The sequence below is a fragment of the Mytilus californianus genome, unplaced genomic scaffold (genome assembly GCF_021869535.1).
Source record: "Mytilus californianus isolate M0D057914Y unplaced genomic scaffold, xbMytCali1.0.p SCAF_13, whole genome shotgun sequence".
NCBI classification, from domain to species: domain Eukaryota; kingdom Metazoa; phylum Mollusca; class Bivalvia; order Mytilida; family Mytilidae; genus Mytilus; species Mytilus californianus.
The window spans coordinates 41,449,748-41,472,422 of record NW_026262615.1 but is presented as its reverse complement, the minus strand read 5'-3'; the positions used below and the strand labels follow the sequence as shown (position 1 = coordinate 41,472,422).

At 33.8% G+C, this 22,675-nt stretch overlaps 1 protein-coding gene across 1 annotated transcript in view; it reads right to left on the bottom strand.

Annotated features, from left to right (window-relative positions):
• The window catches only part of LOC127723947 (uncharacterized), a 124,079-nt gene extending 101,896 nt beyond the window's left edge, over positions 1-22,183 (bottom strand). Inside the window, exons 1-6 of the mRNA XM_052230662.1 lie at positions 22,156-22,183; positions 20,236-20,325; positions 19,716-20,012; positions 17,566-17,616; positions 14,129-14,533; positions 1,295-1,366 (exon numbers count right to left, since the gene is read on the bottom strand). Coding sequence (XP_052086622.1) covers positions 1,295-1,366; positions 14,129-14,533; positions 17,566-17,616; positions 19,716-20,012; positions 20,236-20,325; positions 22,156-22,183 — 943 coding nt within the window. The remainder of the gene's footprint in view (positions 1-1,294; positions 1,367-14,128; positions 14,534-17,565; positions 17,617-19,715; positions 20,013-20,235; positions 20,326-22,155) is intronic.
• Positions 22,184-22,675: the final 492 nt, after the last annotated feature.

The following is a 22,675-nucleotide window of genomic DNA, read 5'->3' as shown; positions in this document are numbered from 1 at the left end:
TTAAAAGTTTCTTTCTGTCTTTTTATTTTTGAAATAATGGTCAAAAATGGAAAAAAAAAGATAAAATCTGTCATTTAAAGGCAATAACTCCAATAAAAGTCTTCTAACTGTGGTGATGTCATAGATATTAGGCAGATCTCATCATTCTAAGCACTTTTGCCCCTGTTAGATTTTCTCAATCCTTAAAGGTTTTTCGAGATAATAGCCAAACATTGTATTTTACCCCTATGTTCTATTCTAAGCCATGTCGGCCATGTTGGTACGGAGGCGATGTCATTGGACACATTTTTAAAGCAAGATACCCTAATTATGATTGTGGCCCCGTTTGGTTTCAACTGGCTCAGAAGTTTCAGAGGAGAAGATTTAAGTTAACGGACGCCAACAGACGCGGACGGGAGACAACGACGGACGACGGACGCTAGGTGATGAGAAAAACTCACTTTGCCCTATAGGACAGATAAGCTTAAAATGGAAAGGTTATCAATACTTCCTTATTTTCTTACAATACTTTAATTTAAATTTTGTAAACATAGGTTGTTTTTAAATAACAAAAATATCTAGCAATTTAACTCATTCATCCTAAAAGGTATTTCGGGGATCTTTAGTGTTCAGTGTTTTTTTTTTTTTTTTACTTGTTATTGTTTCCTATTGGCCATAGTGTTGTCGGTTATATATTCAATGTGGTTTTGTTCTGGCCCTTTGTACAGTCTCAACTGTTGGTCCTAGTACATGTGCAAGGGTAAAATCGAAAGAAAATTACGAAACATCTAGTATTTATTTAACGGAAAATTTGATAGCATGTTGTATTCTACTTTCTATTTTGTTTTAAAGAAAAACTGTTTCGGAAAATTATATACCTAAATTGCAGCTTGAGTTTGCTGATGCTTCGGATTATGTAACCTTACAAATATAGAAATTAAATAGTTATTCATCATAACGTGTTCTAACTGGAAACTTTGTGCAATTTAATTATGATGAATTTGCAATATTTATCAGGAAAAATACTGTGATTATTGAGTTTGAAAATCAAATGTTATTTTAACTATATTTTGATGAAAAGCAAAGCGTAAGACAAACATGCACAGTTAACATATAGCACTTAACATACATTCTCTATACAAGCTATAAGAGTTCCACGAATGAGCATGATGCATATTGGAACTGTAGACGTATTTACTTGGTAAATATTCCGTTAGCTGTAATACCTTTTTCTGTAGAAAGAATAACTATTTCAAACCCATGCAATACATACATTTTATCGATTGCTTCTCTACATTTGTCAATTATTCATTACCTGTGTTCTCGCATTTTTCACAGTCTTCATTGATTTCCTTTTGATCGTTTTCCATTGTTTCCCCTAAATGATCTGTAATAATAAATTAGAGTTGTATACAAAATTACAAAAATTAATAAATAACCGTAAAGGAAAGACAAATCAAAATAACCTAAGGTGCTCTGGAAGTATTATTTGTTCCTGCCCCGCTACTCGTATCTGTTGTGTTGCTCATGCCAAGTAATTTCCAGTGATAAGTAGCAAGTTAGAACGTCACAAAATCAACCAAATAGTCGAAAATATTTAGTTTAGTACAAATAAATTATGCATATATATGATATAGCAAAGGTAAAATCAAAAGATAAAACTATAATCTTATAAATCTTCTGAGAAACCCCTGAATAATGTCTGTATCATACAAATAAATTAAAGGAACAAGTCTCCTAAAATAAAAGTCCGTAGCTTCCTTCGTATAAGTGACTATCTGTTGTAATGTCTGGTCCTGAACGTTTTCTACTAGGCTCGTTTAGCGCCAGTATTCTTGCTGATGATCGTAAATATCTTTAAAGATGCAAACACAAAATGATCCCTTCAGCAGTCCTTGCACTGCAGATGGATAAACTTGATATTTACAAGACTACGTATCTTGTAAAGGAAAATAACACACCAATTGCATACTCCAACCTCTTATTTATTAACCTTCCTCAGTAATCCACAAACTTAACACATTTGAAAGATATTTGACCAGTGGATAGTCGTCCCATTGGGAATCATACCGAATAAATCTCTTTATTTTTGCAGTCCTTGTACTGCAGATGGATAAATTTGATATTTACAAGACTACGTATCATGTAAAGGAAAATAACACACCAATTGCATACGCCAATCGCTTATTTATTAACCTTCCTTAGGAATTCACAAGCTTAACACATTTGAAAGATATTTGACCAATGGAGAGTCGTCCCATTTTTTTACAAAAAAAGTATAGAAAAAATCATCTCAGTTTACTTTTTCCTAGTTTCTTAATAATTTCGAAACTTCTTATCAAAGGGTGAGTTTAGAAATGTTTGTTACATCCGGTCAGTACTGAAGGACTGACCACTACGTTGTTGGTGGACTCGTGACATAACAATCTACCGCCAGTGGTATCGACTCAACACTGGTAAATGAAACAAACGATTTAAACGTGGTATTAGAGATTACGGCGAGTCTCAGTATCGACTGTTTACAACAACTATGATAGGTAAAAGGAAGAGGATGGTCACAAAATAAACAAAAAAGACACTAAAGAATTAGCTCTTATAGATAATAGTTGCAAACAGCTGTTAAACAATATTCTACCCTAACGATTTATTGAATTAAATATAGATTGTCGTTAGTTCACAACTTCTGCACAGGTTTCCAAATATATGTCTGAGTTTGTGTCTTGGGTGCCTTTATAAAGTTTCCATCACCTAAACAAATTTCAGATTATCAATTCCATGTTCCATAAGAATTAAATATTCCTAAATGATACACTGAATTTTTGACACTTTCTTTTCTGGTAATAAGGTTTTCTTTAACTTGCTGACGCGCAAATGGGGTGATTACGGGATTCCAATTTGGATAAAATCTTATTTCCTATCAGTACACCTGAAAATTTCCTTAAACACCTTCCACATCAAAATGTACCGGTTGTGAACGACCGGTCAGATCCAGCTGAGGAGACTCAAGCGGAATCGAACAAGTCAGATGAAGCCCGAGCTGAAGCAGCACCGTTCATTAAAGATGTCCTTAAACCATCCAATGAAAAAGAAGCTTGAAAATGAAACAAAAGCAAAGGGCGAAAAAGCGACCGCTGATGGATATTATATGGGAAAACCACATGGCATACATAAGCTTCACGGTGAAAAAAAAAGATAATGAAAGTTATCGGAGTTAGTTCATCCAAATCTGATTAATTTGGTGAGAAGAAACCAGGAAAATTTATTTTCCTTAATTTCATCTATTTTCTGTTATGATTAATATATAAAATTTCATAAATCTGATCCCCTGCTCATTAGCTCACTTGAGCAAAAAATGTATGTGAACTTTTGCCACAATCACGTGGCATCCGTCGTTGTCCGTTATCTTTTCCGGCTTATAAAATATTTGAACCAAACTTCCGAAGCTGCACACAACACCTTACACATATAGATTTATTTCGTCGTCAAGACATTGTTCCACTATTAAACTGTCTATTCCACTTACTAGTACACTTGGTACAATAAAAAACCTGGTAATAAATTGTTCAAATAAGGCCTTTGCAAATAGTTGGAATTAATTACTTTTGGAATGTCAAAAATTCGTTGGAAGTACTTGATAAATTGCATGCTTATATTGGTGATTTCGAATCTGTTTACAGTTTGTATTTTTCTACCCTATATACCACTTTGCCTCATAATCTTATTAAGAAACAAGTCACACACATGCTTAAATGCGCAATTAAAAAATCAGAATGCAAATATATATGTTCAAACTCTTTAAGGTCATTTTAGTAACAACAAATAAAAGAACTATGTCAATTGGACATGCTTTGCTACTACAACTGCCCTTGCATTTTTAACTAGATAGCATTTTTCTTCGCTTTGGAGATTCCGTATATCGTCAAGTTATCGGAATTCCAATGGGGACTTACTGTGCACCACTTATTGTGGACCTGTTTCTGTATTGTTATGAGTTACAATTTATGACTAAAATCAGCAAAGACCAATCGAAACAACATCTGATACACAAAATTTAATAACACTTTTAGATATTTGGATGATATATTGGCTCTCAATAATGACGACTTTGGTATGTACACTAAAGAGATTTATCCTGCTGAACTGACTTTAAATAAAGCTAATACTAACAATGAGCACTGCTCTTTCCTGGATCTTGATATCTATATCGTAAAGGGAAAGCTTAATACTAAAGTTTATGATAAAAGAGATGATTTGCATTTCCTATTGTTAATTAATCATTTTAAGATGGTGACGTTCCCTTGTCACCATCTTATGGTGTTTATATATCTCAACTTGTTCGATTCGCTCGTGTATCTAACAACGTATTTGATTTTAACGAAAGAAATCTCTGTATTTCTGAAAAATTATTACACCAGGGTTTAAAACATCAACTAAATTTTATCATCGGTACAAGGACATCATTCGTAAATATAAATCAACATGCAGACATCTGATACGTTCAGGTATTTCACATTCAATAGTTTATGGTTATATTCTATACAAAGAACAAAAATGTCCGCATTCACCTCAAAAGCTAACCAAACCTCTAAACAGACTTATTCAGAAGGAATACAGTTACGATACTGTTGTCAGGTCTTTAAAGATGGCATATTTTGGTATTAATATTGATTCACTCATAGGGTCTTTGCATCGGAAATAAACACATTTATTCTAAAACCAGTTTTTGGCATGATATGGGTTATGTTCTTCTCATATATTTTATGATGGTATAATACTAAACCTCTAACAGGAGGGATTGTGCTTGATTTCATATGATGAAGACATAATCTTTCAATTATTTTAATGAGGTCTGGAGCTGGCATGTCAGTAACTGCTGGTAGTCCATTGTTAAGTTATGTATCATTGTCATTTTGCTTAGTTTCTTTTGTTACCTATTCTGACATCGGACTCGGACCTCTTTTAAACTGAGTTTTACTGTGCGTATTGCTGTGTGTTTGTATATTCTACATTGGCTAGAGGTATAGGGGGAGGGTTGAGATCTTACAAAACATGTTTAACCCCGCCGCATTTTTGCGCTTGTCCTAAGTCAGGAGCCTCTGGCCTTTGTAAGTCTTGTATGTTTTTTTTTTAATTTTAGTTCATTTATATGTTTTGGAGTTTAGTATGACGTCCATTTTCACTAAACTAGTACACATTTTTGTTTAGTGGTCAGCTGAAGCCCGCCTCCGGGTGCGGGATTTTCTCGCTGTGTTGAAGACCCATTGACGGCCTTCGGCTGTTGTCTGCACTTCGGTGGGGTTGTTGTCTCTTTGACACATTCTCCATTTCCATTCTCAATTTTATTGGTACATGTATATAGGAATGCTCTTTATAGATGGTGCAATACAAAAATTATGTCTGACAGCCCTAACCGATTTTCAAAATCGCCAATAAAACTTTTGAGCAGTTTATTTTTCGTCAAAGGCTACTAAATATAAGTTTGAAATTAGATGGTAGAAATGTTCCTTTGTTTATCTTCCACCAAAACAATTGATTATTCCGACAAATTTGAAACTTGACCACCATTGCCTGTGATTGTTTGACTAATTTTCGTCAAACACTTTTTGGCCTATTCGAACCAAGATTTGATAGAAATTTCCCAGGGTAGCAATGTTTCCAAAATGTGTCCGATGGCCCATGAAGATCGTCATAACGGCCGCCACAGCTTCATATTGTCGGCACAAACTTTCAAGTAATTTTCGTCAGCATTGTTTATATGTTCCCGTTTCTCCCACAACCCCAGATTAACTAACCTTCAGTCTATTTTCGTAGCGGTGGAACATACAAATCTCTTTGAAAACAGGATTTTGTTAGTAAGTACTCTATTCTATTGTAGTTGTAGAAAACAACATTCAAAATAACTTATATGGCTTCATATACATGTGCATGAGCCTGGCAACATATCGGCTTAAATATGCTATTACGGAAACTCTGGGTTTTTGATCCCAATTTTTGCTCCTTATTGTCGGTGGAGTGATAGTGTGCTCTATCAATGGAGACTTTGGTTTTATTTGCACAAAAACACCAACTTTATAAATCAAATTTGTTGTAACATTCACATTTGAGATGACCCCATGCATTTCTCATGTCAGATTCGGTGTCAACAGGCGGTACCGCGACTTTCAGTAAATCTATATTAATAATCAAGCCTGATTTTTATTTTTCACGTTTACAATTTTATATATATCATTTTCTATTGTTGGCTCATTTCTTAACTTGTATAACCATTTTATTTTTGGTCTATCATCATAAAAAAAATGCAGGTATTTCAATCTTGTTATCATAGATGCATGCAGATTTCTTTGTTTTGACTTACAATAATTTCATTCCATATAAAATGGATTTATTAGTATATTGTGGAAAAAAATAGTTCAGACGATTATATGTAATTCATTCGGTGATAGATTATTGTGTTTTTTAGATTTTGCAATGACCATAAATGAAAATGTTGAGTTGAATGAGGTTACAGCTCGCAAAAAACTTCCAACTGGAGAATGTATAGAGAACATAAATACTTGTTTGAGGAGTTAATTGAATAATTATTCTGTGGTTATCATTATCATGCTAATTAAAAAATTCAAAATATGATATGATTAAAATATTGATTTTCTATTATGACCGATTTTTTTGATTTTTTTTAATGTATTGTAAACGGCTGTCGGCAATCATATGTGATCAAACTGTGCTTATTTTAGATCGACTTATTTTATTATCCATAAGACACTTTCGAATTCATCTTTAATCTTCTGTTCAAAAGTTCACTAAAACCCATAATTTGATTCGTCTGTCAACGAATATCTGTGTCATACATGACATATGATATATTCCATTTGTGGTATACACAAACACATTTTACAGCATATCTATTTTTACTTACGAGTCAAGGAATCTACATACGAATTATCTCCCTTAGAACGTTCTCATAACTCGCAACACCTAGATGATTTCAAACATCTATATAACCTTGAACATCCGGGTGTCAGTCCATCTCAGTTATCGGCGGCAACAAAATAAGACGTTCTAACTGTCTTACGACTTTCGTTTTTCGTAGTTGAAATTTTTCAAAGACGCCCACACGCAAACAAAAATGCTGAAAATCTAGATTCAGACAGTGCCGGTGAAATGGCAACAGGTGAAATTCTCTTGAAAAAGTTGCAAGGACAACAACAGTCTCGTCGTCGAAGAAAAAAACGTGTCAAAGACGACTGAACTTGAAAAAAAGTTGCGGACAGGTTTGATAAGACATTTGATATGTTATTTACTTTTTTCAACAAGTCATGTAGTACTACAAATAAATAATGTTACAGAAGTTACACAATCTAGTGGTTTAGCTACGCAGAGAGAACAAAATTCGGATAACGTCCCAAGTACAAGGGAACGTAGACCGCTTATATCTTTGAATGCAAATCTTGATGATGAGTCTTATATATAAAAATGTAGATTTTGACAATAGGTCAGAAATTTTTCTACATCCAGAGAGTCGTGAAAATGCTGATTAACTTGGTTTGTGTTCATCAGAGGATGTAATCTCTCGTGGAGGAAATAATCCTGCTTATTCCCAGGCTGGTAGTTAATCTAAAAGTGTTGATAGATTTAGCCAATATTTACATGCTCAACCTATTAGTAACAATGTTGATATTCAGTGCAGTCAGAGACAAACATGTAACATTGATAATAATAACAATAAAACTGTAGAAAAACAGTCAAATAATTTGAGTTTATTGTCCAAACTGTTTAAAGAAGAAATTCCTCCAGAACCTTCTGATAATTCCGATGGCTTGATTATTGATATACCACAAGGTCGAATTTTAGAACATTCATGGAGAACTTAAACTCCAATAAAACACTAATTATTTGCCATCTTAACAAATTATCGTGATCAGGTAGGACGCACAGGTGCGATTAACCATATGATACGCAGGAAACCTGCAGCTGCTAAGTCTGTTTGAATACTATGTAAGATATACAGACCAAGGTTTTATATTTCCCACATTCTAATGAGAGTGTATTTGGTAAAAGTTTGGAAGACAAACTTGAGAAACGTAAAGAGCAACATGAACAACTGGACGATCTATTACCAGAATATAAAAACAAAAATAAGAGAAAGTTTGATTCTAGTCATGTAAGTTGATTGGCAAAATAAAGTTTCTAGATATAAATCTAATAGTTCTAACAATATCTAGATCAGCTGATAACAAACGCTCAGGGTTTAGTTATGATTAATCTTCTGTGATATCTGATTGAAGGAAGTCTCAGAATGAAAGTAAAACTGATGAGTTAGGGAAAAAAGATAAAGAATAGAAAACAGGTTGAAATTATAGTTATTTTCTGATCCCCAAGGAAAACAGTAGCTGACTCAGAATTGAAGTTAAAATTTAATCAGAATATGTCCAAGATACCAGTTGGGGGCAGTCTTAGTTTTTTTTCTGGAGAAATGGGAAAAAAATTACAGACGATCAATGGGTTTTATCAGTAATAACAGTTGGTTACAAACTAGAGTTCACTTGAATGTCGTTCTGGAAAGGCATACGGAAAACCTCTGTGGCATCAAAAGATTCCAATTTTTTAATTCAAGAAATAAATACTCTTATAGAAAAAGACGCTATAGATCATGTTCACCGGCAAGATGCAGCAACAGGTTTCTACAGTTAATTTTTCCTAGTCCCCAAAAAGAACGATTAAAATTACACCAGTTATAAATCGCAGACTCCTCAATATGTATCTAAAGAAAATGCAATTTTAAAATAGACACTCTCACAAAAGAATTGAACTAAGTAAAAAAAGGAGATTGGGCCAATTCGTAAGATCTAATTGATGTTTATTTTCACATCCCAATATTTCAAAAACATCGCAATTTTCTCAGATTTGCTGTTCGAAATCAGTATTATAAGCATGATACGTGGAAACCTTCTAATTTTTATATTATCAAAGAAAAGTCCTTTCTTTCGGACCACCTTTAGCTTCGAGAGTCTTTAAAAAATGGTTTCAGTAGTAGCAGCTTTTCTGAGAAGACAAGCAGTCCATCTGGGCGATTGGTAAGAAGTCGATCAAAGCAAGAATCAATTATATCAAGGTCGAAAGAAATGTTTCGATCTTCTAATTTCTAACTGGTTTTCTTATCAACAGAGAAAAATCCAGTCTAGTACTTACTTAAAGATTGGTATATCTTGGGAGACTGTTTCATTTGGACAAGGGACCAGATTGCCCAGCTCAAGGAAAAATAGACAAACTGAATATGGCAGTATTGATTCTGTTAACAGGGAATGCATCGTCAGCATTTTACTTCCTACAATTATTTAGCATAATACCATCTTGCATAGAGTTAATTCCAAATGCTCTCTTGTTCAGGAGACCATTCAATTATATTTCCTCTCATTTTGGAGACCAAGTTGTCAAGATCTTTCCATCAAGATCCCAGTTACTCCAAATCTGAAATCACATTTCAGATAGTGGCAAATCTCAGCAAACACGCAAACACGCAAACACGCAGAGAGGCCAATCTTTTTAACAGGCCCAAACTTCTATTACAGATGCTTAGGGGGTTTTATGAACAATAAAATCTTTAAAAGGGATGGTCAGAAATACAGAGCTAGAGACATATAAATTCCATAGAATTGAAAGCAGTGCAAGGTCAATACGTTCTGATAAGGTCGAACAATACCACAGTGGTCCACAATATAAACAAACAAAGGGGGACGAAATCACCCACTTTTTCCTTCAAAACATTAGATTTATGAACTCTTGCAATTCAGAACAATATTCGATTGAAGGCTGCTCATATAATTAAAATTTAACATTTTAGCAGACCAACTCAGCCGAAACCAAAATTCAACATACAGAATGGTCTTTGAACAAACATGTGGTTCAGAACCTATTGCGATCTGGGAAACTCCTTTGATATAACTATTTGCATCTATAGACAATCCTCAGACAAAAAGGTGTTGTTCATGATGCCAATATTAGAAAGCTTTAGCCGTGGATGCTTTGACAATTTCATTGGAGAGAATGTATGCTTTCGCATATCTCTAAATTTGTCTGATTCCGAAAATCCTACAATATATAAGGCAGTACCATTGTCAGATTTTGTTGATAGTATAGACGGGTTCAATGGCGTTCGGACTATATGGAAATCAAGAAGGAATATTTCGCTCCTTAAACTTTTATTTTAGCAGTCCGGCAAGACCGAACAACAAACTCCAAACCAAATGTAAAGTAACATACAACCAATAACAATATATATAAGCACAAGCAATTAAAGGATTAAGAAGATTAACATATGCCAAATAGAAATAGCAATAGATTGGAAGAGTAATTAATGTCCGACACTTATAAGTAAATTATTGTCTAAACTGTTACAGAGAATAAATAATTAAATGAATAGAGTAAATGAATTTAAGTCCTTTGTCCAAGATTATGACACATAATCCGTGTCAAACACTTATGTCTAAATTTACGACAAAGTTCAGAATAATAAAATAAATGCAAAACAAGAATATACATTAGAACAACTGAATTCATAAAATGTTGTTTAAAAACTATTTTCACACTGCACAGTCCAAATAGTCCGGTCATATATTCTTGCGGCCCCTGAAGACACGACCCGGGTCTAAATGATCATCTAAAATTGTTCCGAAAGTTTCTTCTGTGATAATAATTATCTTCTCTTGTATTTTTACAAAATTTGTCCAATTCGTCTTCTAGTTTGGTGATTCGATCCCGCATATGTTCTTTATCGCGTTGTAGAATGAATTGCTTATCGATTGCTTCACATATTTGATCGTACAGCCCAAAATTAGATTCTTCAAGGTTATTAGTGCGTTCACGTAATTTTTCCATTTCCTTTTGGTCAGCTGCGTTTTGTTTTTGAAGTTTTTCTAGATTGCTAACAACACTGGTATGCTTTTGATTTAATTCTTTAAATTTCTTTCCATAGTGTACACTTTTAATTTTGAATTTAACTCTCTCGGAATTCACTCGGTCGTGCCTGAGTCTTACGTTATCTATGTTTTCCTTGTTATATTCTAAGGTTGGAAAGAAGTCCATCAGTACTATGGCATTAAGTTCTGCACAAGGAAACTTTTACATTGCTTTCTGTTCTTTGAATTTTCTCATTCTTTCTGCGTCTCGACGTAACTTGGGTTTCGATTTAACCTTAACAACTTCTACGTCCGGTTGTCTGTGAAAATTACACATTCTGACGTAATGTCCAAAACTTCTGCACTTATAGCAAAATGACGTTTTTGCTCTACATTGTCTAAAATGAAATTGATTGTTCACAGTCTTTCCACAAAACTTACATAGGTAGTTGTCCATATGTTGAAAATTTCTGTTCTGAAAGGTAGTTCCATTATCAGGCATCTGGTATCTCCAGTCTCGGCCAAAATTTCTGGTTCTCTGCGTATCCATTTTTCTGTTTGCTGGGGGATCAGCTTCACAGGTAGAGCAAGGTATCCGATGGATGCGTTGCCCGAAGGTCCTAACACCAAATATAGCCGGGTAGAATGGAGTTCCGACTATATGGATATCAAGAAGGAATATTTCGCTCCTTAAACTTCAATTTTAGCAGTCCGGCAAGACCGAACAACAAACTCCAAACTAAATGTAAAGTAACATACAAACAATAACAATATAAATAAGCACAAGCAATTAAAGGATTAAGAAGATTAACATATGCCAAATAGAAATAGCAATAGATTGGAAGAGTAATTAATGTCCGACACTTATAAGTAAATTATTGTCTAAACTGTTACAGAGAATAAATAATTAAATGAATAGAGTAAATGGATTTAAGACCTTTGTCCAAGATTATGACACATAATCCGTGTCAAACACTTATGCCTAAATTTACGACAAGGTTCAGAATAATAAAATAAATGAAAAACAAGAATATACATTAAAACAACTGAATTCATAAAATGTTGTTTAAAAACTATTTTCACACTGCACAGTCCAAATAGTCCGGTCATAATAGCTCCCCAATAGCCACGTAAACATTGGTATCCAGAACTGCTTCAATTCTTGATAGCAGTTCCTATCCTGATGCCAGTAATTCCAGAGTTGTTATGTCAACCGAAAACTCGGATTGATCGTCCCAACCCACAAGTTTTCAAGCTGACTGCATGGCTTCTATCAACGAACAGTTTGCAACAAAATGCTTAAATATTTTTCTAAGGGAGCTAGATAGTTACTCTCCGCCTCATGGCGGAAAGGAACTCAAAAAGATTACTGCTCAAAATTCAAAAGAGTTCAATAGCTGGTATTATACAAGGAAAGTTGATCCTCATAAAGTATCTTTAAGTCAGATAGCAGATTTTTTAACATCAATGTATTTGATATTTGTTTGCAATACAGAACAATTGCAGGATATCGCTCAATGTTGGCCACCGTATTACTTCCAATAGATAATTTTCCAAATTGGACAACATCCTCAAATAATTAGATTCATTAACGGTGATTTCAATACTAAACCACCAGTTGCTAAGCTACTACCAGAGTGGGATTTACACCTAGTTCTAAGAATATTAGTATTTAGATAAAACAAAACCGTTGCGAAAAAAAATTACAACAAGACCAAAGAAGGAAATTATTTTTAGCATCATGTCAACCTCACAGACAAGTTGATTCTCAAACGATTTCACACTGGATTGTTCAAATCATAAAACAGGCTTATTCTGACTCTGATTCATCAGGGAAAATGAAAATACATCCACATTCAACGAGAGCTATTGGGAAAATAAATGACACTTGGGCATTCTTTAAAGGAGCATCTATTAATTCGATCTTAGAATCTGCAGATTGGAGCTCAGAATCTACCTTCAGTAGATTTTGTTTCAGAAAATAGACGAAGTTTACTTTTTCGGTGAGTTGCCTAGCATGTTTTTGTTACTCACTTGAAGTGTAAATGGTGGAAAATGTTTATTTGCTTTAAACTATGAACTACATTTTAACTGATAATGACGTTTGAAATGGCGTATAATCACAGATATAATAGGTTCAAATATGCTTTGAAATCAGCAGTAATCCTAACGTTTATTCCTTTACTAACAAGTACAAATAATTCATAAAATTAGAACTTGAAAACAAATTCTCAGTTTTACTGTTCCATAAATCACGTATCAACAAATATTACTTATTACCCGATTCAAATTTGTCATGGTTTAGTTGGCGTTTCTCACCGAAAGACCAGGTTCTAAAAATCCTTCCAAAAGCATCTGATTTTACCACCATTCGAATCTGCTTTTGAATAAGGATCGAAGTATCTAAATTTTAAGTCTTATCGTTTGCGTAATGTGCATTTATGACTTTTTTCTGTTGGCCACGGTGTTGTTGTTCCGTCTTTGTGCTTTATGAAAATAAAGATTGAAACCTCTTGTAGTATAGTTCACCTAAACACCTTAGTACACGATGACTGTGCTAATGCGTAAACCATGTAAATCATGCTATTGTGCTGATGGCATATAATAAATTAGCTTTTGTATGTAGCTTCTGAATGACATTTTCATATTGCCTTTCCATTCTTCTAGTACGTAAGCGAGACTTCAGTGGTTTAACATTTCAAATTCGGCCTTGTATTCTACTCTACTTATAATGCAGAATCTATAGATGAAGATGTGGTATGAGTGCCAATGAGACAACTCTCCATCCAAGTTACAATTTGTAAAAGTAAACCATTATAGGTCAAGGTACGGCCTTCAACACGGAGCATTGGCTCACACCGAACATCAAGCTATAAAGGGCCCCAAAAAATTACTAGTGTAAAACCATTCAAACGGAAAAACCAACGGTCTAATCAATATAAAAACGAGAAACGAGAAACACGTATGAACTACATAAACAAACGACAACTATTGTAATCAGATGTGATAACATTTGCTCGGGAATATCGAAAATTTATTGAAGATTAAGTTATTTTGACTGAACTAACTTTTATGAATAAATGAGCTGACAAACTAGATGATCATCTTCGGAATTTCTTTTTTTGTAAATTTTTATACATGTATCTTAGATTTTTTAGATTGATGAAGTGAGGTTTTACATATGAATGCTAATCATTTCGACGCGCAATGTTGCTTGTTACCTTATCAAATATAAGTTTTTGCAAATCACTTACCTGGAATCTTCTTCTTCAGGGTATCTACAAGTTGTGGAAACCAAAGATGTTTGCACGTTGTACAGTTGATGTATGGAAAATTCCTCAAATTCAAACGAATTTCATTTAGATAATCTAATTCGACAGCTATGACTGGCATATCATCTTTTATATAGAAATCATACTGTTCATAATTGTCCTTTGTTAAGGTCAATATGACTGCTTGAAACATGTTGACATACATGCCTAGTCTTCTTTTTATTGGAAAACCATTCAGATATTCTTTAGCAAGGATAGAGGACTTAATATCATATTTTGTTTTTAACATTGTCGACATGTACTGTACCCATTCAATTTCTTTTTCGTCGTCCCCATTCAAAAAGGCTACATCGAATTTCTCAGTTTGTGCCTTATGTTTTTTATCTCCTGGAATAAAAGGATTACTATAATGTATTTGAAATTAATTCTATCGAAATTTTATATGAACAAATTTCTGATTGGATCATAGTTATTTTGCAGTTAGATTTGTATGTTTATAAATTGATCAAAACTATATAGAATTTTCTTCTGTCCAAGTGGCATTATCCATCTACGTTGGGGAAGTTTAGACATATGGTTCAAAATAAACATCAATCAACAAACATTTGCCAAACTTTCAGTCTTGACCTTTGACCACGCGTCCTAAAAAAATACAAAGCGTTGACAATGCCCTTGAGTTGACAAACAAGTTGGTGATTTGACAAACAAGTTGTTTGTCAACTCACGGGCATTACAAAACAATGTTGTAAAGATTAGACATACGATCACAATGATAACATACGAAAACCAAACCAAATTTTTGCCCACATTTCATTCCAACAAAATCTATTTTAACTTGATTTTCAACCTTTTGACCCCAAAATCTATAAGGATCATTTCCATCGAACGAAACAGTCAAACAAACTAAGTGAAAAAAAAATTAGAATCAAAATTTTGAGGAAATTTCGTTTTATTAACAACAGCTTTGACCTTGACATCTGGTCTGTTAACCCCAAAATCAATATCTTCTACCATCGAATTATATTTTGTAACAAAGGTAGACATATGGTTCAAACGATAACATCTGGAAACTACAGTTTTGATCAAATTTCAGCTTATAAATAGCTGTCATGACCGTGACCCAAAAATTAACAAATGTCTGCCTCTGGACATTTTTGCGTATATGTAGTAAATGTATTTCTTTTTGTATATATGTAATGAGAGGAACCTTATTTATATGGAGGTAATGTTTAACATCAATATGTCGTTTCTGTCTCGAACATGACTTGTATGGTCGGTTCTAATCTTAAATTTACCAAAGTCATTACCGATTTTATGACATTATCGAGATATGTTCATATTTTAAAAGAAAAATGACTGTTTTCATAATATCATAGTTACGTGCGCCCATGCAAGGTTTTGAAAAGATGTTGACATGTAACATGTCTATATAGAATACATATCATAAATTACAATTATGAAAGCTTTAAAAAAAGCAAGAGATGGGTGGATGAATGAAAAGTCCATTGTTATCCTTGCCGTTTGGTCTTTTTTGTGGATATTTGTCACATTTTCAATATAACCACAACTCAGTTTTCCGCATTATGCAAAAAGATGTTTCTCTTGACATATGAAACACTGCAAAATGTTTCCATCCCCCCAAACGTGTTTGATATCAGAAAACGTGTCTATTTCGCCCAAATGAGTCCTTAAAATCTCAAATCGCCCAAACATGTCAGATTTTAAAACCCCAAACGTGTCCGATAATTGTTATTCGCAAAAACGTGTATACATTAAACTGCTCGAAAGCTTCAAAGTTTTTAGCACTATTTGTTCTCAGTGACTTCTATAATGTTTACGGCTATTCAATGATAGGGAACACGATTGAAGACGTCGGGTTTCAGTTGGATTAAAAAAGGTTGAAGAAGCTATCTAAGGACATCTGGAGGAAAGGTGTAATGATGCGTATAGACAAATGTCCAAGATATGGTACACTATCCACAGTGAAAGATGAAATCACTGACTTTTGCTTTCAAATAAACAGACATAAGATAAGTACTTGCAGTGGTTTTATTAATCTTTTTTTATCAATATGATTATTATTGTTTTAAATTTTAAATAGAGGTACTTCACACTTAATAAATTAAAAGCGTTATTCCAGTGCCTCACTGTTGATTAGGTGGTCATTTATTAGCATTAGTTTACTCAACGCATGTTGTTAATATTCAGCATGATTGCAAGTTTAATTTACAACACATAAGTTAACTCTTGACTGTTGATTGCTTAATGTCCAGTGGCAAATATGTCTTATATTTTATTTTCAGTTTTCTGCATTATAGAAATAGATGTTTCTCTTGACATATTTATAAATTTTCAGCGGTAAATCTTTAAAATGCATATTTGAATTATCAGTAATATTAGTAATGCATGAATATGTATCGAATGAGATCCAATTTACTGTGTGTAGTACGCCCAGAGCTATAATCGAATTCAACCTTGAAATTCTTCTGGACGTTCATGTTACACACAGATAACCAAAGGCTAAACATGTGAAACATTTACATTAAAAGGGTAAAGGACATTAGCTGACTTTTCTGGTGTAAAATATTAAGAATAATCATATTTGTAAAGGTATAAAATTTATATACAGGTTAATGTTCACCAAATTGAATGATTACAATATATCTTGATCTAAAATGCTGCAGGACTGATACTAAGAGACAGCTTAACAGTTTAATACCGATACATTTAATACTAATATTTAGCTTCCGTCTCAGAATTAACCCTGTCGACTTTTTTTTGTCTTCAACTGTACTTGATAGTATAGTTAGTAGGCCTAAACAAAACAAAAAAACAAGCTTTCTGACCAGCACTCAATATTTTATTTTAACTTTGTATTATAACGTTTGTTCTAGTAAATGTTCGAAAAGTGTGTTTTTGCTAATATAAAATCCAGTCAAAACTCGCTGTAGGGGACATGGCTTCATCCTTTTTGTTATATTTTGTACTTGTTTATAATTTGGCTTTAAATTTGAATTGCTTTGAACTCTCTTGAGAAAGTGAATCAAGAAATTAGCCAGTCTAATACGTATCACTTTGTTTTGCGCACATCCTTTTCAAATTTTGTCTTTTTTTGTTATGTTTTTTTTTTGTTATTCATTTTTCTAAACAAAATCACACTTGATGAATTTAACAGATTAATACAAACACTTTTCTGATCAGTCTTTACTGTTGCCAGGCAATATATTAATGCAATAATATTCCACTTTTAGTTTTTGCATTGGCAAGTTCAGTTGTTTCATTGAAAATATTGAAGATGTCAAAGATTTTACATGCAAAAAAGAAAATTAAATTGCCGACCCGGAATTCAGGAAGAGCGAGCAATCATTTACATGTCTGTTAATGTCATTGGAAAATTAAGATAACTGTTAAGCACATACCTGAACCCTGTTGATGTAGCTCCTCGAGCGGAAGTTCACAACTAATAGCTACTGCAAAATAAGGTAAAACAGTGTTATTCAAAGCGGATTTGGCGTACTAAATCTCCAGCCTACAATTAGAACTTTGCATATTATGCCGGGCAAAAAATAGGCGAAAAATACCAAGGGACATTCAAACTCATAAGTTGAAAACTGAAAAAGCCATGACTAAAAAGGAAAAAGACAAACAGACACATAATAGCACACAAAACACAACATAGAAAACTAAGGACTGAGCAACACGAACCCCACCAACAACTGGGGTGATCTCAGGTGCTCCAGAAGGGTAAGCAGATCCTGCTCCAGATGTGACACCCGTCATGTTGCTCATGTTAGTACACACTCGATAATAAGTATAATACGGTTGGTCACATTCGAGGAAAAGTGGACGTGATTGTACTTACGACATTTGGAACATATCCACTATCATGTGTGACACGGATATTCCATAATGGTCAACCAACTCGTGATGGCGTCCATAAAATTTACGAAGGGATGAAATCAACTTCACCACTTGGAACTCTTGGTTTAATAACTTCCTTGTGAGCAGCTTATCAACCCATTACTTTAACCTGAGTTAGTTCATTTCTTACCACACTTTCTAAACCGGTGATTGAAATAGAATTACCAACCCGTCAGTTTTATATATTTTGGATGCGTCCACCAATTGAATAAAGTAGCATAAAAGTGTCATTTGCTGCCAATTAACTGACCACAATGGTTTACACGGGAATAGAAATGTTGTCATCCCTTGATTGTTTTCCGTTCACAGAACAAAATCATTGCTAAACTAGAGCGTTTGTTGGGTTGTGCGAGATGTATCAATACGCAGCCACGTTCGTTCGAATACCTGTTGTATGGAGAATGCCACGCTCTGCATGTTAAAAATCCCTTGTAACAACTTTTTGAGTGGTTCGTAGGTGGTGTATTGCAAGTTCCAATTGCCATTTACGTTCAACATATTTTCATTTCTAGCGCGGTCAAAATTTACCGTCCTTCGTCCTGGTAGACCTAACTTCCATAACATACCTAGCGTCTGTTAATGTGTTCATGTACTGAATATGCATGAAATGTTCGCAACTGGACGTTATCGAGCAACGATAATCTTCCAAGAAATTAAATTTGCAGGTTATTTGTCTATTGTTATTTTTAATTATTTAGTACAATTGTTCTTTTCGATGTTTGAAACATTTGCATGACTGCCAATTTGACCAAGTGTACATTTTGCAAGATTTGTTTTCATAGTTGTTTTGGTTGGTTCCCGATGAAGGTAAATGCCGAAAAGCGCTTCGGACGCATGAAATGTATAACGTGTTGTTTTCATTTATTGCGCTTGTGGAATGATTTTGTTTTGGAAAGATAGAAATAACATTTTTCTTAAGTTGATCAGTTGTTGCCCTTTAAAAAAACCCACTATAATTTACTTAATGCATTTATATAGCAGACGTACTTTTAGTGTAATTAAGAGCCGGAAGATACAAAATGCAGATTCAGAGCTCACAACTTGACAAAATATGACAACCCCATGACAACAAAACAAAAGACGAAAAAAAACAACATAGAAAGCTATGGACTGAGCAACACGAATCCCATCAAAAGCTAAGGGAGATCTCAGGTGTTCCGAGAGGTCATTTTGCTCTACTTTGGTAACCGTCGTGATGATCATGGTTACTTCAAACTAGTTGATAAATCTCATTGAAAATGTCACAATCGTGAAAAAGAGGACGAAGTTATTTTCAAAAAGGATTGCCTGGCAAATGTGAAGAATTAAAATATACTAATGTTTACTAGAGCGAGTTTTGAAAACAATACACAATCAGAAGGTTTTTTATACACGATAAAACTTCAGACGACTTCAGATCAAACCTTAGTCGCAACATAATAGTAAACGCTGATGTTGACACTTTATTACAGTTAAACTTCATATATATATAATGTATCAGTAGATATATATTGATACAATTCAGAAGCTTATTTTGGATAATTATAGTAAACTTTAAAAATTGGTTTAATGGCTCAGTAAGTCACTCGTGAACCCCCCACCCCCCCCCCCCCCCCCCTTTTTTTGGTCCATTATGGGGCAAGTATACAGTGCGTTAAGATTCACAAACCTTCATTAGCATTCAAAATATGAAGCGTGACGTCAAGTCGGCAGGGTATTTCTGTATTGATATCACAGTCTTCTATCATTTTCGTAAGAAATGATATGACTGCAGCTTCAAATGCTTCAGTATCACTGAGTATACTTGTTGCTATCGTTGTCAACATAATCAAAGAACCTTTCCTCACAAATTTCTTCTTAAATTGTGCATCTTTGTTTAATGGATCACGAAGAGTTGCTTCTACTTCTTCTAGGTTCCAGTGCTTAGGAGTTGCTATTTGCCAAAGGACAGGACTTTCCATTGAATCTAGGTTTAAAACAGTAAATTGCATACAATTAACCACCACAATCATAATATCCTACGATTTAATTTTGGGATATAACGTTGTCGCTAGTCATTGGTAGTAAACTTTTTTTTTACTTTACGGCGTATATTTCATCTTGCAAAATTCAACACATGCTTAATATAAAACTTGTATTATAATTATATTACATATTACTAATTTGTAACATCAATGAATATATTATACCTGCACATGTGTTCTCAGGTACGAGTAAGTTAGCAGGTTTTTCATATTTCACTGACAGTGTTAAGTTCTGTATTGCTCTTAATATTTCCACTAAAATAGAATTAAAATTAAACGAAAAACATGAAAAAAAATATAAGAATATGCATATTAATGATTTGCAGGCATAACATTTAAGCTTCTTTTCTTTCTATTTTATCTTTTGAGATTTTTTATTTTCTCAATTATGGCAAATGCAATTGATAAATAGGGTATTAGATTAAAACAGATAAAACAGTAGCATAAAGTGACACCAAACAATTATATTTACTCTTAGATGCATGATTTTTTATATTACTTGTTATTTGCTTTGAACTAGCTGTCAGTAACTGCGAGTTCTCTCAGATCTGTGCTTAGTGTCTTTTTGATGTGGGGATGTATAAGTACCCTGCCCCGTCCACTCTGTATTTTTGTTAGATGTAATATGGCTTTGTATCGATCTGATGAGTTTAGCCCTTCTCAACTGATTTTTATAGTTTGTTCTTATGTTTTACTGTTACACTACTGTCCCAGGTTAGGGGGGAGTTTGGCGCGCTGTATGTGCCTGTTCCAAGTTAGGAGCCTGTAATTTAGTGGTTGTCGTTGTTGCTGTATATTATATTTGTTTTTTGTTAATTATTTTGAACATAAATCAGGCCGTTAATTTTCCCGTTTAAATTGTTTTAGATACGTCATTTCGGGGCCTTTTATAGCTGACTATGCGATATGGATTTACTCATTTTTGAAGCCTGTACGATGACCTTTATCTGTTAATTTCTGTGTCATTTGGTCTCTTGTGGAGATTTGTCTCATTGGCAATCATACCACATTTTCTTATTTTTATAAACATGAATTTAGCGAATTATAACATTAACATATTAAATGTAACATGTAAATATCAACAAATAAAAAGGTTTCAACCATATATTGGTGCTAGAGACCTTAACACTCAAGGGTGTACAATCCAAACCTGATTGCTTTGTTTAATCGGATGAATGGTTTCTCACCCTTTAAAAAAACTTGGTTTTTATTGTTTTGTCCAATTTTTACAGTAATACCACTTTTTTTTACGGTTTGCACTACTATTTCCGATGCTCGATTGAGAGATCAGTCTCAATAAACAAACTTATTTCTGCAAGATATGAAATCGTGGAATCAAATTTATATTTAGTTTATCAAAAATTTTACTATGGTAGGAACCAAGCTAATGCGGACAACAAAATACAGATTATAATATCATCGTTCAACATATTTGTTTGGTAGATTGATATATAAACAAACAGTCGTATACAAAAAAAGTAATGTGTGCACCATAATGACCAATTTATTTTTGTGTGCACATCAAGTAGAATTTACACAGAACATTTTAAAGATAAAAAGAAAAATAATCTTGCAAATTTCTGCGATTTAGCCTTCAGATATATTTATGATGTCCCGTCACTCATTAACCTCTATTACAGGGCATAATTGCATCTTAAATATTCAAGTGGACTAGAGGTAAAAAATACTATGAGACTAGAAAGTCTGCTTCATATCTTGATCTTTTCCTGGATATTGCACTGATGAACTTCAAACTAAAAACAATAATAAACGTGTTGAATTCAATGTTCCGATTGTCAACTTTCTATTCGTGGCAGTAACATATCCTCATCGTATGGCATTTACAGATCACAATAAGTACGTAACACTTGTGCATGCTCACCATATACGGACGCCATTAACACGGGTATGTTCTAACAGAGTTATGAGGAAGAATGACTTAAATCGATAAAATAAAGGATTCACAATGACAATCACAAATTGATTGACCCGCACGACCCGTCTGTGTTTGAACTCACTAGCGACTCGTTTTCGCAGTCTTTGACCTTTAGATACCAGGATAGTCGTTAAAACGAATAATGTTACCAGTGTGTCCTATTCTTGATTGTGACATTTTGACTGATTATGGATTTGCATGACGCGTAATTTATGCATAGCCGGAGATGTTTACCCAGTCGACTCGACTGGTCTTGCTTCTCTTGAATTTTAGACAATTCCCTTCGTTTTTCAGTTGATACCTTGATCTGTATCCTCAATTTATAAGATTTGTGAATTGATGAATTAGTGTTGCCTAGATGTATTACTTCTAAAGATGTGAAGCTCCTAATTAGTTGTATATTAAAGAAAAGACATAATTTTTAATCAGGTAAAAATGAAGAATAGGACATCCTTGCCTTGTGTTTTCTCTTGATTTTCCTTGACTTCCTTGATATTTGTCATGGTTTCATGCAGCTGGTTTCCTAACTGTTGAAAACTGCTTGTCTGAGATTCTCTCACTTCTTCGACCTGGTGTTTAATACAGCTTTCTAACTTACTCCCTGTATTTTGTATCTTTTCTGAGAGTGCATGTTGAGCTTGTTGAATATCGACTGTATTATTGATTGAC